Source organism: Terrapene carolina, unplaced genomic scaffold (assembly GCF_002925995.2).
Source record: "Terrapene carolina triunguis isolate 2854851 unplaced genomic scaffold, T_m_triunguis-2.0 Scaffold62, whole genome shotgun sequence".
Taxonomy (NCBI): Eukaryota; Metazoa; Chordata; order Testudines; family Emydidae; genus Terrapene; species Terrapene triunguis.
Genome location: NW_020664413.1, coordinates 1,723,485 through 1,737,224, shown reverse-complemented (window position 1 = coordinate 1,737,224; position 13,740 = coordinate 1,723,485). Strand labels below are relative to the sequence as shown.

At 58.7% G+C, this 13,740-nt stretch overlaps 1 protein-coding gene across 1 annotated transcript in view; it reads right to left on the bottom strand.

Moving 5' to 3' along the window:
- Positions 1–13,740, bottom strand: part of TNS1 (tensin 1) — a 240,959-nt gene that overhangs the window by 117,971 nt on the left and 109,248 nt on the right. Inside the window, exon 5 of the mRNA XM_026647377.1 lies at positions 1,479–1,520. Within this exon, the coding sequence (XP_026503162.1) occupies positions 1,479–1,520 (42 nt within the window). The remainder of the gene's footprint in view (positions 1–1,478; positions 1,521–13,740) is intronic.

The window sequence follows — 13,740 nt, the reverse complement described above, 5'->3', positions numbered from 1 at the left end:
AGGGGTGGCAAGCGAGCACAGGGAAGCGCTGGTGTCCTGGCAGGGAAGAGAGGACAGATAATTCTCTTGAAACCGATAACGAACCCAAGTTCTAATATCCCCATAAACACACTGATCAGCAACAGCTCCAGCAAAGCAGCCACATGAACGCCCTGAGCCAGGGAGACCAGCCTTGTGGCAGGGACCTGGGAACTCGGGGTTCAGTTCCCAGCTCTGTCACCAACTTTCTGTTTGACCTTGGCCATGTCACTTTGCCTCAACTGCCCATCTGTGAAATGGGGCCAATAAACCTTCTGTGGTCTAATTAGCCTGGAAGATCTTTGGGGCAGAGGCTTTTACTCTGTGTCTGGGCAGTGCCTGGCACCATGGAGCCTCCACGTGCTACTGCAACCCCACCCCTTGGCAGCTTCTGCTGCCACTAACGATGCCCCCTATGGAATGGTGGCGTGGGTCAGATGCAAATTTCAATTGCACAGCCCCAGGCGTTGCTGCTGCCTCGTGGCCATAAACAGCCCTTAATCCTACTGACAGACGCCCGCAAGGATGTTTACAGCTGCACATGTAATGGAAAAAAACCCGGTGCCAACAAAGGGCTGTTTTGCTGCTGCAGACAGAAGCCTTGTTCGGTTTAATTCCACATGATTTAGCTCGCTAGTTAATTTGTTTGGGCTGGATCGTTAGGCCCACAGCAGCGGAGCCAGGTTCCAATGCACTCTCATCTGGGGAGATGGGGGTATAGGCTCATGGTGCTGGGAGAACCACAAAAGATTGGATGGGTCTATTTAGAGAGAACTTCAGTAGCAGCATATGCAAGGTGATCATCTCACAGGAGATTCCTAGTGCTGGCCAGACTCCATAAAACCTCCAGCATGGGTCTTCAGACAGTCCACTGCCCCTCCCACCTGGCCCCCAGGATGCAGCGGGAATTAAAATTATCAGCCCTTTCTCGGCTCTGCAGAAATGCTCCCAGACGCGTTCCAGATCCGTGAGAAAGCTGAAATCAGCTCTCTGGTTTCCAAAGCCAGTTGGCCCAGCCACGGTGCTTGCGGCACGGCCGTTCAGCTCAATTCACAACAGGTGCGCAACCCACGGCTTATTCGAGGGGACAGTTTCTGATTTCAGCTCAGGAAGAAGACCTCAAATCTAGCATGTCATGTACCAGTTGCAGGTCGTGAATTGTCGCCCTCTAGTGGCACTTCTCAGTATAGTACTTCTCAGAACAGGAAATTGCTCGATGGACTATACTCCCCATGCTCCTTACCAGGAAGCAGGCCAAATCTCCAGGCCTCCGTCTTCCCTTGCTAACAAAATAAATCCCGCATGGGGACAACACACCACAATGGGTGTCGTTAAACCGATGCAGGGAGAAGAACAGGAGTCCCTTCAGCCATCAGAGACTCGGTCGCCTCGGACTCCGGATCCCGCCCTTCGGCCCGATCTCTAGCATTGATACGAACGCGCGAAGGCATGTCACTTACTGTGGCGTCTACATGCTTGGCGGTGCTCTCCCCGTTGGACGGCTGTGGAAAGAGAGAGAGAGAGAGGAGAGGGTTAAGGCTCCACCCACGGCAAAAGTGCCTCTGACTCTTTTTCCGCACTTCCCAGGACAGGCTAAACTGTCCTATTTCCTTCCCCGCTCCGGGCTCGAAGGAAAGCATCACAGGCCAGCAATCCCTGGAATCCTGACCATGGCTCTGAAGGGGTGGGATGGGATTTCACAGAGCAGCGCCTACGCTCCGAGCTACGGGCAAAAATTCCAGCTCAAGAAGACATACAAGCACCAGCTCTGATTGTGCTAGCATGCTAAAAATAGCGGAGGAGCTGCGGTGGGAGGGGGTAGGCACCTGAGTCCGGGCCCGTGTCTCGCACGAGACCATCCTCGGGGCAGCTTGCCCTGGACACCACCGTGGCTATCCTCTGTTTAAAGCACGCTAGCTAGCGCGGGTATGTCTCCTGCAGCGGGAAGTCACACCCCCAGCTTGAAGGGTCGCCGGGCCCGAGAGTTAAGGCTCATGGTCCCCGCTCCACAAAGAACACCAACGCCAACTTCACGCCTTCGCAAAGCATGAGTCGGGCCCCGGCGTCGTGAGATTGCCTTCAAAATCATGGGATCACTAAAAACGGTGGGTGCTTTTTTCCCCGCGGTCTGGTGGCTGAGCTTTCAGCTCACGCTCAGGCCACGTTTACAAGCTTGTCTCAACCACCAGGTCCAGAAAACTGAGCACAGAGATTCTCTCTGATGCCACCATCCGGGATCTTAAACACACCAAATATTGGGAGGCCGTGCTAACAGTCACAAAAGCTGGCCATGCCGATTTCAGCGCCTGCTTCGCGTTCAACGAGCGATGGGACGTCAGCATGTTCTTAACGTTAAACGCCTGCTTCCAACATGGGCGCTGGCTTTTATTTTTCCCCGATGGGTGCTCCACCCCTGCTCTGCCCCGAGGCCCCACCCCCACTCTGCCCCTTCCCTTGAGGCCCTGCCCTCGCTCTGCCTCTTCCTGTCCCGCCCCCTCCCCAAGGCTCCGCCCTTGCGCCACCTCTTCCTGCCCCTGCTCCGCCCCTCCCCCAAGGCCCCCCAATCACCCGCCGCTCGCTCCTTTCCCCCCTCCCCAAGCGCCTCCCAGCAGTCACCCAACAGCTCAGCACCCCTTATTTTTTTCTCCATGGGTGCTTGAGCCGCAGAGCACCCACCGAGTCAGCACCCATGCTTTGCTGCATAGTGATTGATCAGGTCTAGCCCGGGAAACAAAGAGTTAACATTATTTACAGCAGGGAGCTTGTATTCACTGCCAGACAGGTCATTTGGTGTCTAAAACCTCCTGGAATTGACCCAAACCAGTGTTAACTGAGACAATGTGCATAGATGTAAATTCGGGTGCGGAAAAGCCATATATGGTCAGTAAAGCTCTCATTGTAAAACGCTGGGACCTTTCACACTGACCACTTCTACTTTTATTGCGAGAGATTTTACCAGGTCTGACAGCTGCCGGCGTGAAGAGATAAAGGAGTGAAAATTGACAGGTAGATAAGAGGATAATTAACAAACCGAGCCTGGTCTTGGAGCTGGGTTTGTATATGGCCTGGCCAGGGTCTGAATGGGAAAGAGGACCCCGTATATGCCGGGACAGGGACCGGTTATTTTATAGAGCGGCCCTATATCAATAAATACTAACAAATGAGAAGTCACTTTTCTGCCGCGATGCCTGAGCTGGGGTATCACAATAGGCTGCTCTCCCAGCTGCCCGCCGGCCCTGTGAAGAGCCGACGTAAATAAGGACAGCCAGCGGGGGAGAACTCCCCGTCTCTTTCACGATCCTCGGAACCCACCCGTGCCCCCTGCTGCTGGGATGGTGCCAAATTGGTGTGGCCGTGTGATGAATGAAGGGTGTGAGCATATCTTGACATGACTGAAACATGGCTGAAGGGCTGCAGAGGATCCTGGGAGCAGGGTCCCTTTACACAGAAGTAGATTTGATGAAGAACTGGCAAAGCCCGCGTGTGCGATCGATATTGAACCTATGGGTCGGCAAATAGGGGCCCACGCAAAAGTAAATAGCACATGTATAAAGTGCCAGCCAGGAGCACAGGCCGACCTGGTTATAGTGACCTTACAGCAGGAACATCACGCAGAGAGATCGAGTGAACGACTGATGAGTGAGTAAACGTAGGGTGATCTTCCTACGGTACCACCACCCCCACCCCCTTCTAAACCACTAATTAGGTAAAATTAGTAGCCACACGCCCACTGGGCATACTTTTAAGACATGTGACTCCTCTGAGGAAAAAGAGTATAAAAATCATGCAAAGTACATTACTGTGGTTGGGATTCCTTAATTGATGCTTGAAGAAGCAACGCTGCTAGACAGAGTAGCCAAACCTCTGCTCCGTGGGCTCGCGTAGGACTGTGACCAGAGGGGTCTCAAGGCAACCAAGGCCTTCCCTCGTGGGAATCCGAGACAGACCAGAGGGCTGAGAAGAACAGACCAGGAGGGCAGAAATTGGTAACCACCTTCTCTGTTTGCCAAGCAGGAACTGCGTGAGGCTAGCGCAGGGCCTGTTTGTGAAAGAGAGGCTCGTTAAGAGGAATGTATAGCTCTTAACGTAGAGCTCTTAATGTCTAACGTAGGAGTTATGTGCTTAATATAACCCTTTACCGCTTGTGTAATTCCTTCTCACTAAACGGCTGTGTATTGCAGTTAATTATTGTGGACCTTTTTCACTGGTATGCCAGCAATCGGCTGCACCGGGAGCCAGGAAACGTCCATTTCAGGGGTAGTAGCGCCCCCTGTTGTCAACACCTGCTACCAGCCCCGGCCTGCCACGGTTTAGCTCTTGTGCTGCTAGTTTGCTCCTGAAGATGTTTTGCTCGGGACACACAGACAAGCGCCGCCACAGGGTGCGTATTGGTTCCTGCGGCTTGGAGCATCATTAGGTCGCTCGGAGCCTCCCAGACTCGCAGTTCTTCCCATTCTACCCCACGAATGGCCTGAGGAATGGACGGTTATTTACCAGCACGGAGCTGGCCAAGGGCTGTACGGTAGAGCCACCCTCAACTGAGGGGCTGGCGGGAGGATCTGAGACCCGGCTGGGACTGGCCCTAAATCAGTTCATGCTGAGGACCGGGCATGGCCACCGTCCGCGGATCTGAATGTTCCACACAAGACACTACAGGCTGGTGGTTCCAACCCTGCTTGGATCTTCTGCCTAATGAGTCAAGGCTCCAAAGCAACAGGGAGCGAGGCCGGTCGGCATGGGTCTGGGAAGGCAACGCATCCAGGGAGCTTCAGCAATGTTCCCCCTTCCAGCCGGCTCCAGGACAGCAGGCAGCAAAACGATTCCCCGTCCACCCCCATCGCTCCCCGAGAGGTGGCTCGCAAGGCTCAGAGGGAGGCCACCCAGCAGGAGCAGCCTCCCGAACCCAGCGTCCAACGCGGCTCCAAGAATCAAGACAGCGGCACTGAGCAGCGGTGCGAACCGATAGCCACGTAGCCGCCTGACAAGTCTCTGAGATCAGGACGCAGGCGAGACGCGGAGGCAGCCGGGGCTGTGGAAGGATGGATGGAATCCTCACCCAACCAGGAACAAGCCCCAGGAGATGTAACGCCACCCTGTCTCCTGCAAACTTGACAATGGAGGAGGGGCTGCAGGGTCCTGCCTCTTGGTTGCCGAATTCCAGCTAGGACGGCAAGTGGTAGGGGAAGGCATTAGTGAGGTCGCTCCGCTCTTGGGTTAAGTGGGATCTCTCATTCTGGCGGTTTCCAGGGTCCATTCCCAGGAGGCAGGAGGGACAAATGCAACAGCCCCTTAAGGAACCGTTTCAGAACAGGGTACGCGAAAAGAGAGACTTCCGGCAGCAAAGCAGCCACGGCCTCCTGGCACACCTCCGCCAGGGAGAAGCCAAGCCTCCTTCGGAGAGCAGGAATCCTGGGACGAGAGGAACTGGGCAAACCTGAGCTGCCGCATTCCTGCTAGGAGACGGAGCAGCAAAACCGTTCCCCTTCCGCACAGAATATCCCCCAACAGGTGGCTCCCGAGACCTGCCTCATCTCGTCCGAGCCACGCTCCTGCCTGAGGACGGTCTCCAGAAACCAGCTGCTGGGGAAAGGCCGCAGAGGTGGGGGGGAGTACTGTACCCAGCCCCCCGCGCTGGCCAATGGGGCTCTGTCCGTTTCCACCAGCATCTTCGCCAGGCCAGTGCGGGGCTTCTCTAGACCAGCCCTCTGAGGCCTCTCTCCTGCTGCTAGCTATTGTAGAGTTTGACTCGTGCCCATCCCCGTGGCATCTAGGCGCTTGGCAGCAGTAACGTGGAGGTCTCAGGGCGGGAGAGGGAAGCGATGGCGACTTAACCACGGATCGATGAGCTTGTCTGAGTGAAGCTGCGCTGGTTCTGGCAGATCCCCCAGAGCTGTGCTCCCCGGCCCTGAGCTTTCAGCTGTTACTGCTGGTTGCCAATCTCCCGCCGACTACGGGCCTAATTCTGAGCAGGGCTCAGCACCCCGGCTCCCATGGAAATCCCATGGAAACGGGAGCCTGGGAAGCTTGAGGCAGCGCGATGGGAACTCAGCACTTCTCTGGATCAGCTCCGTTCGGCCCGAGGCCTTCGTGGCTGTCTCTAGCTCAGGCTTCTCTCAGCTAAGCCGACGCGGGTGAGCTGAACAGGGCAGGCCGGGGCCAATCGGAGAGGGCGGCACCTCCGCGAGCGTGACTGACGGCCCCGGCATATCTGGGCAGAGGTGCCCGCCGGGGATGCCCATTTTGGCAGGGAATCCCAGGTGGAGACCCTGGTCTATTTCAGCGCTGTCAGTGACGGGAGATGCCTTTGGAGCCATCTCGTTCATCTGCCTGGGACGTGGCAGGTATTTACAAGGCGGGCAGTGTCACAAATCCCCCCTACCCGCCATTCCCCACCCAGTCCCCTGCTCCAGCCCCGGTTCTAGCCACCAAACACAGGACTCCCCCTCTCGTTTCTGGCATGCACTGGGCCTGCAAGCCAGCCTGGGACGTAATCTCCAGACTGGGCTGGGCTACTCACACCCCCATCAGCTTCCTCCTGACACCGCAGTAACGGTCCCAAACGGACAAGACTGTGTGTTTTTCTCCAGATAAGTATCCTGGAGCGGGCTGGCGAGCTTCCTCTGGGACCGGCGCGCTCCTCGCGGCGTTCACAGCATGGATGTGCCGTGGGGAGATTAAACCCCAGCCTGTGATAACAGCAGCTGGATCAATGCGAGACAGACCACGGTGCGCTGGTGGGGGAAGCGCAGCAGATAATAGCTTGGAAAGATTTGGCGTGAAATGAGCACGGTGCCTCTTAGCTCACTTCCAATCGGGCAGGGGTCCTTGCAAACGCCCCCGGTGCCATCGATTCCAGCTGGCCTGGTCGCTGCAGCCTCAGCAGAGAGATCAAGGGTTGATTAAGCTGTGCGGGCAGAGCTGAGAGGATGGATGGTCCAGTGGTGAGCTCAGCGCTTGGGAGACCACAGTTCAAATCCCTGCTCCGCCACAAACTCTCTCTGGGACCCTGGATAAGTCACTTCAGTCCAGACCCACAAAGGTCTTAGGCTCCTGACTGCCACTGAATTCGCTTCTCCGGCCCCTCAGCCTGACACCTTTGTGGATCCGGGCCTTAGTCACCCCGTGACTCAGTTTCCCATCTATACAATAGGGAGAATAGCCCTGCCCTGCTTCACAAGGGCCGCGGGGGGCGGTGTGAGCAGACCTTCGAGAGATCACCCCAGGCAGAACGTAGGCACGTCAGAGCTGGCCTGAGAAGATGCAGGGGTGCAGGCTGCCCCAGGTGTGCCTGCACCATGCACGCACAGGAGATGTCAAGCCAAGATTTTCAAAAGAGACGAGCGATTCCGAGTGCCCCCCGTGTGGCAGGAGGCGGGTGCTAATCCCTTTCCAAGCGTCAGGCCAAAAATCACTCAGCGCTTGTTACTACTGGCCTGCAGGACTGTCACCCCGACGCCTCCTGGCTGACAGCAAGACGCCAGCACTAGCCCGCACAGAAACCCCGACTCTGGGACAAAGGGGCCGGAAGAGAGAGGGCAGAGCGAACCCAGCCTAGGACCCTGCCAAAACGCTGCACACGCTTCTCCGTGTGGGGACCGGAGGAGAGAACAAGCAACATGGGACAGATGTTATCACGTTGCTTAACGCATGACTGGAAGGTGCTTCAGTGCTACGGTGCACACGCAAAACCAACTGATACCTCACGTGCTACCAGGCACCCTCGCACCAGTTCTTGGGCACCCACTCCCAGTCACCTGCTCACCCGTTCCTTATGCCCACACCTGGGCCCCCTCGCATCCACCCCCGGGCCTCCTCGTACCCCGGGCCCTCTCGCATCCACGCCAAGGCCCCCTCGCCTCCGCCTCCGGGCACCCTCTCAACCCGCCCCCCGCCCCGGGCACCCTCTCACCAACTCCTGCTCCGATAGACGCTCTCACCCACGCATACTCACCCGCTCCCATGAACGTTCTCACCCACTCCCACGCTCACTCACTCACGCATCTCACACTTAGCCACTCCCACGCACGCTGCCTCGTGCACACTCCCCCTCCCCATGCACGCTCAGCCAGACTCTCTTCCTCTCCCTCCTTTGCACTGTCAGATGCAAGTCAGAAATCGCCCTGTCTGCCTGAGCCAAGCCTTCGGAGCAGGCCCCAGCCCCCTCGTTCCCGCATCGAGCCCCTCCACAGCGGCCTTTCCGCACTCCCCTCCGGCTGGGTCTTTGCAATAGGCTCTCTCTGCGGCCCCCTCTGGCCACCTTCCTCCCCGAGTGAAAGACAAGCCCTGGCTTTTCGCACGGATGGTGTTTCCAATTAATTCCGGATTTATTTACTTGGCCTGTTTCCTCGTGGTAACTTCCTCCCATTGCCTGTGACCAGAGGACAGAGGCCTGGATCTGAGATTCAGGGGAAAGATACTCCAGGCCCCCCGGGGGGGGGGGCTGGCTTCCAGCTGGTGCGTCTTGGGTGTAAATCTCAACCAAGAGCAAGCGGACGCGCTGGGAGGCCACCCTCAGCCAGGCCCCCTGCCAACACTAGGGGGCAGCGCATCAGTCAGGAGATGGGGTGGGCACCTGGTGTCTCGGGGGTCAATGATACCCCTTGGGGAGGAGATCAGGGACATGGTGAAACATCCCCTCACTCGGGTCCTAGATGGAGGTCTGTGAAGGAGACTCAATCCTGTCCTGTCTAGGTTGTGCCCATCACCGGGGTATCTGGGGCGAGGCGGGAGCTCCTCCCAGCTGCTACAGCAGGGAGGGCCCCCTCCTCGCACCTGTGGCTTGGACCCCCTGGACGTCCGCTACGCAGAGGGAGGAGCCGAGCCTGGGCCGGCAGGGGAAGGACCAAGCCCACCCCTCCTATCTGTCAGTGCTCCCGCTCGCCCCAGTTCGCATCCCGGGATGGAGTCGCTCACGGGCGAGGTGGCGTGACTGCCGCGCCAGGGAAAGCCCTGGAGAATTGAGTCTGGGTGTCCCCCGGGAGGTCCCAGCACAGGCAGCGCCAGTTCTCACCTCCCTCGGGCTCCTCCTAAAGCCTAGACCCGGTCGGTGACACCGCCCAAGTGACTAGGGCTGGGGGAAGGGGCTTCACGGGTTTATGGCGAGTGCCTGGCGGCCTAGGGGGTCTGTTCCGAGCACAGTGGGTAACCCCGCCCCACCTGGCACAGCCAGCAAAGGGCAACCACGTACTATGATAACAGTACGCAAAGGCCAACTCGCAGGAGCAACCCTACAATAACAAACTTATGTTCAACGTCCCATCCCTGCAACAACCAATCACTGTTGGCAGATCAGCATGCATAAGCCACCCTACAATAACAAAACCAGTGAGCACTGCCGGGTGCCCACAAGGAACCCTACAATAATAACCCTAGCCCAGCCCTCCACTGACAAAGCACAGCCCGCCACGCGCGAGTAACCCTACAATAACAAAGCAGCGGCACATTTCAATAGACGCATGTCGCAGCTTTCGGAGCGGAGCCCAGAGGGGATCTTGTTGACAGGAGAAGCCAGCGCCTCGTCCCGTAGGACGCACGCGGCTCACAGCTCAGATGGAACAACCTGGGACAGCTGTTTTAGCAATTCCCTGTTCCTCTTCTATCAGCGGGGACCTGCTGGGAATCGTTCCTGTTTGTCGCTCTGGGGAAGAAATCCCTGTGGCCTGTCAGCTTAATTGTTCCTGACTTACATTAAGATTTCCAGGGAAAACAAGAGGTGAAAATAATCATCTCCCTCAATCTAAACAGCATCAGAGAAAAGAAAACGAGCCCGAGGCACATCTGCTAGAGTGGTCTCCCCGGGGGGAGAAAACGCCCCAGGCTCTGAAGGAAACCAGAGCCCAGGCTCTGCACAGGGCCCTGCTCAGTTCTGGACCTTTGACTGCGTGTCCCCCTCCGGCCGGCCTGGCAGTGGCACATGGTGGTGGCTACCCGTCCAGAGGAGGGCAGGTGGGGAACGGACTGGCCTCTACGCCTGCCTCTAATTGACTTGAGCTGCCCTCCTGAGGAACCCAGCCCTGCCCTTGAAGGGCGGAGTGGACCCAGCCACAGGCTGCGCCGGACAGTTTTGCAAGGATTTCATTGGCGTGGTCAAGGGGTCCTCCCAACTCTGCTGATTTTCTCGAGCTATTCGATGTCCTTAAAGCCCCAGTTCCCGGAGTCCCGGGATTGGAGGAGACTCTCAGCTTGCATTTCCAAACAAACAAGTTCCTGCCCCCCCCCCACGCGGGGTGGTAGAGAAAAACTTGAAAACAGGACACGAGGGCCCCCTGAAAGGCTCAGAAACAGAAGGCGGAGATCCCCCCAGGCCTACATTTTTTAAAAATCTCGAGATTTTTAAGCCACTCCTGTGATTTGGCAGGGAACCGCGGGGGGGCTGCTCCAGGGCTTCTGGCTGCTTGGGACTGGCGCCACCAGCTCTCTGGGCACTTTGCCGGCTGCTGGCAAGGCAGGACCGGACCTGCCCAGAAACTCAGTGGCAATGGCACATGGTCGCGTTCTGCTGTTTGCCAGAAGGTGCCCAGCATTGGCCTCACACAGACAACAGCAGCTTCCCACCTCCACGCCAGCTGTGCCCCCGCCTCACACTATGGTCTAGAGCAGAGGTCCCCAAACTGTGGGGTGCACCACCCTGGGGGGCATGGAGGACCATTTGTGGGGGCACGGCTGGGGCCCGGGCCAGCCCCCATGGGGGGCAGGGAAGAAGCGCTGCCCAGCTCTGCTCCTGGCCCCGGCCCCAGCTGCCAACCCCACACCCGGGGCCCTGCTTCAGGCTCCATGCCCCGGGCCCTGGCTGCCGGCTCCGCCTCAAGCTGTGGCCCCAGCCTTGCCCCCTTACCCTTGTCCGCTCCCCGCCGCCCTCCAGAGCGGCAGCCCCGCTCCCAGCCCTGCGCCCTGGCTACCAGCCCCGCCCCCAGCTGTGGCCCCCTTACCCCTGTCGATGTCCCCCCGCCCCCGGAGCTACAGCCCCGCTCACGGCCCTGCACCCTCGCTACCAGCCCCACCCTCAGCTGTGGCCCTCTTACTCCTGTCCACATCCCCCCGCCCCCGGAGCTACAGCCCCGCTCTCGGCCCCAGTGGGGGGGGGTGGAGAGGGGTGAGCGGGGGCACGACCCTGAAAAGTTTGGGGACCACTGGTCTGCACGACTCTGAAAAGTTTGGGGACCACTGGTCTGGAGAGAGGGGTATAAATCACTGAGCAGTGCTGCTGTCGGGCAGAGCTACCGTTAGGTAACATCCTAGCTACGGCCCAGGCGAGCCGCTGTCCTCTGCTGAATGGAGCCAGACCCACCCTCGGCCCCCTGGCGCCCTCCGGCAGCTGGAGACCTGCTGAAGAAATTGGGCGCAGACTAACTCCGTCAGTGCCGGATCAGGCCCCCCTTCCCCAGCTCAGCACCCCACACCCACGCCAGGCAGGACCCAGCTCCCAGGAAAGCCCGGCTGGTTCTCTAGGCAGGGAAAAGCCCGCCCTGGGGACAGCGGGTGGAGCCGCTGGCTCCTTGCATTAACCGCAGAGATGTCAAAATAACCCTTCGGTGGCACTGTGCCCAATCAACCCCCTTATCTCAAAGCTGCCAGGCTCCGACGCACCACGTGTCCGGCTTGCGGCTGGGCGGGCAGGGGGCAAGCTCAGAGGGGCGGCCCGCAGGTTCGAAGAGCCCAGAGGAGGCAAAAAGCCAAGGCCTTGCTCCCGCCCAGCTCTTCATGTGAGTTAAAGTCCCTTTGACCGCGGCCCATGCGCGAGTGCCCTGCTGGATCGGGGCCACAACGGCTCAGTGCTCTGAGCCCCTCCCTAGGGATTCGACTGTCAATCGGGCACAGGGCAGACGCAGCGCCGGCCCCACGTCGCTTCTCGAATGCCCTGCTCCGTGACTGCCCACCAACCCGCGCTAGGAATTCACTGCTCTTGCCGCCTGGGGCGGGGCACCGTGCAGAGCCAAAGGGCTTTCCAGGCTGTCCTGCACACGGCGGGCGAGGCAAAGGGTCACCATCCTAGTCGGCATTTCCCCCCGGGTCAGATCAGGAGCGGGGCTGGCGGGGCCATGGTTCATCAACTGGCATCATCTGGGTTTATTTCACCTAGTCAATTCCCTGCCACTGCGTTGGTGGGTCCCCGCTGTTCTCCGCCCGTGGCACATACGAGTTTCGGCTGCTGAGGACGGCAGAGCGTCACGCACAAAGAAGGGAACTGCAAGCTGGGTGAGCCCACATCAGGAACAGATTCTCCTGGCTCGGCCTTCAAAATGGCAGACCCCCGCGCCCCGGCCCACCAATGTCAAAGGAGACCACTGGGGTGCGGCGAGGACAAGAATTACTCGGCGGTGGTGGACTCCGAGCGTGCCCCTGGGGCGATGGGAACAGAATGTCATTGGAATGGGTTAAGACTATGTGTTATAAATGGATCGTGGCCCAAGCCCCTCCCCAGACTTCATGGGGGCTCGGGGTCCCGCTGTGGATCTAGCCCTGACCCGTATCTCTATCCCAGGCTGAACTGATCCCCGGACCAAGAGCCCACGGGTTTGGACCGGGCCAGATCCTAACCTGGATCTGGATCCGAGCATTGCACCTCGGCCCTGTTTCTATCCTGGACCAGACCAAACATCCTGACTAACTGTCCGCTAGAATTCGGCAAGGAGAACTGGGTCCCGACCCGAATGCAGGTTTCCCAGGCCGATTTCCTGCAGGGCTTTCCGAGTGCACAGGGCCAGAAAACGAGCGCGCCGAGATAGACACCTGTTCCCGGCAATTCCCGACCCACCTGTGACGGCCAATGCTCGGGGGGAGGTGGCAGAGGAGAGGCCAGGCCCTGAGAACTGGAACGCCTGCTGCATCTGCCTCCTATCCCCCGCATCCCCTTTGCTATCACCCCCCATGGCACATGGATTAGGCCCACAGAGTGGGCTGAACCAGAACGGAGCCACCTCTGAGCTCTGAATAACTCTCCCATGCTGACCCAACAGCAAGAGGCGCGGGGAGTTGAACCGCCGATCTGTGGCAAAACAACAATTCCTCAAGAGTCGGCTGCGCTGAGACGAGGCCTCCAAAAGTGAATACAGGCCACCAGCGGAGGATCCTGAGGCCAAAATGCATCATACACCAGCCGTTTGCTACTGTGACGCCACCCCTACATATAAACGGCTAGTGTGTGTGCGCACCACTGCCCTCTACGGGAGGGAATTGGAACTGCTCCTCTGCGTGCCATAGGCCCTAAACTGCTAGTGGTGATTCTCCTGCAGCTCAAGGGGCCTCTTTCTGAGCAGGGGGATCCACGTTCTCTCGCTGGGGTCCCAGCACAGCGACAGCCCAGATTCGTCACATCAGGAGGGAATTCACCCGCCGCTGACAGGGGGCGGTGGTGCAGTTTAGAGAAGTGAAACCGCAGGGGCTTTCCTTATTGCGGCAGGCAGTATGTAACTACCCCAGGATGCCCGGCACCAAGACCTGCTCCACGGGCACCACAAGAAACTTCCCGATCGGCATTACCCACGAGCTGGAAGGGACTCCTCCTCGCGAAGCTGGCTCCCTTAGCTATACAGCACCTGCTAAATCCTGCAGTTCAATATTGACCGGGAGGCAACAGTGCCCCCTACTGGCCCACAGATGGGTCCCATTTCCGAGCTGTCAGCTCAGACAGCGCTTTGCCTCAGTGCCGCACAGGGCTCTGGGGACAGGACGGAGAGGGGCGGATGAAGTGTCCCAGGGCAGCTCTCAGAGCCAGCCGGGCTC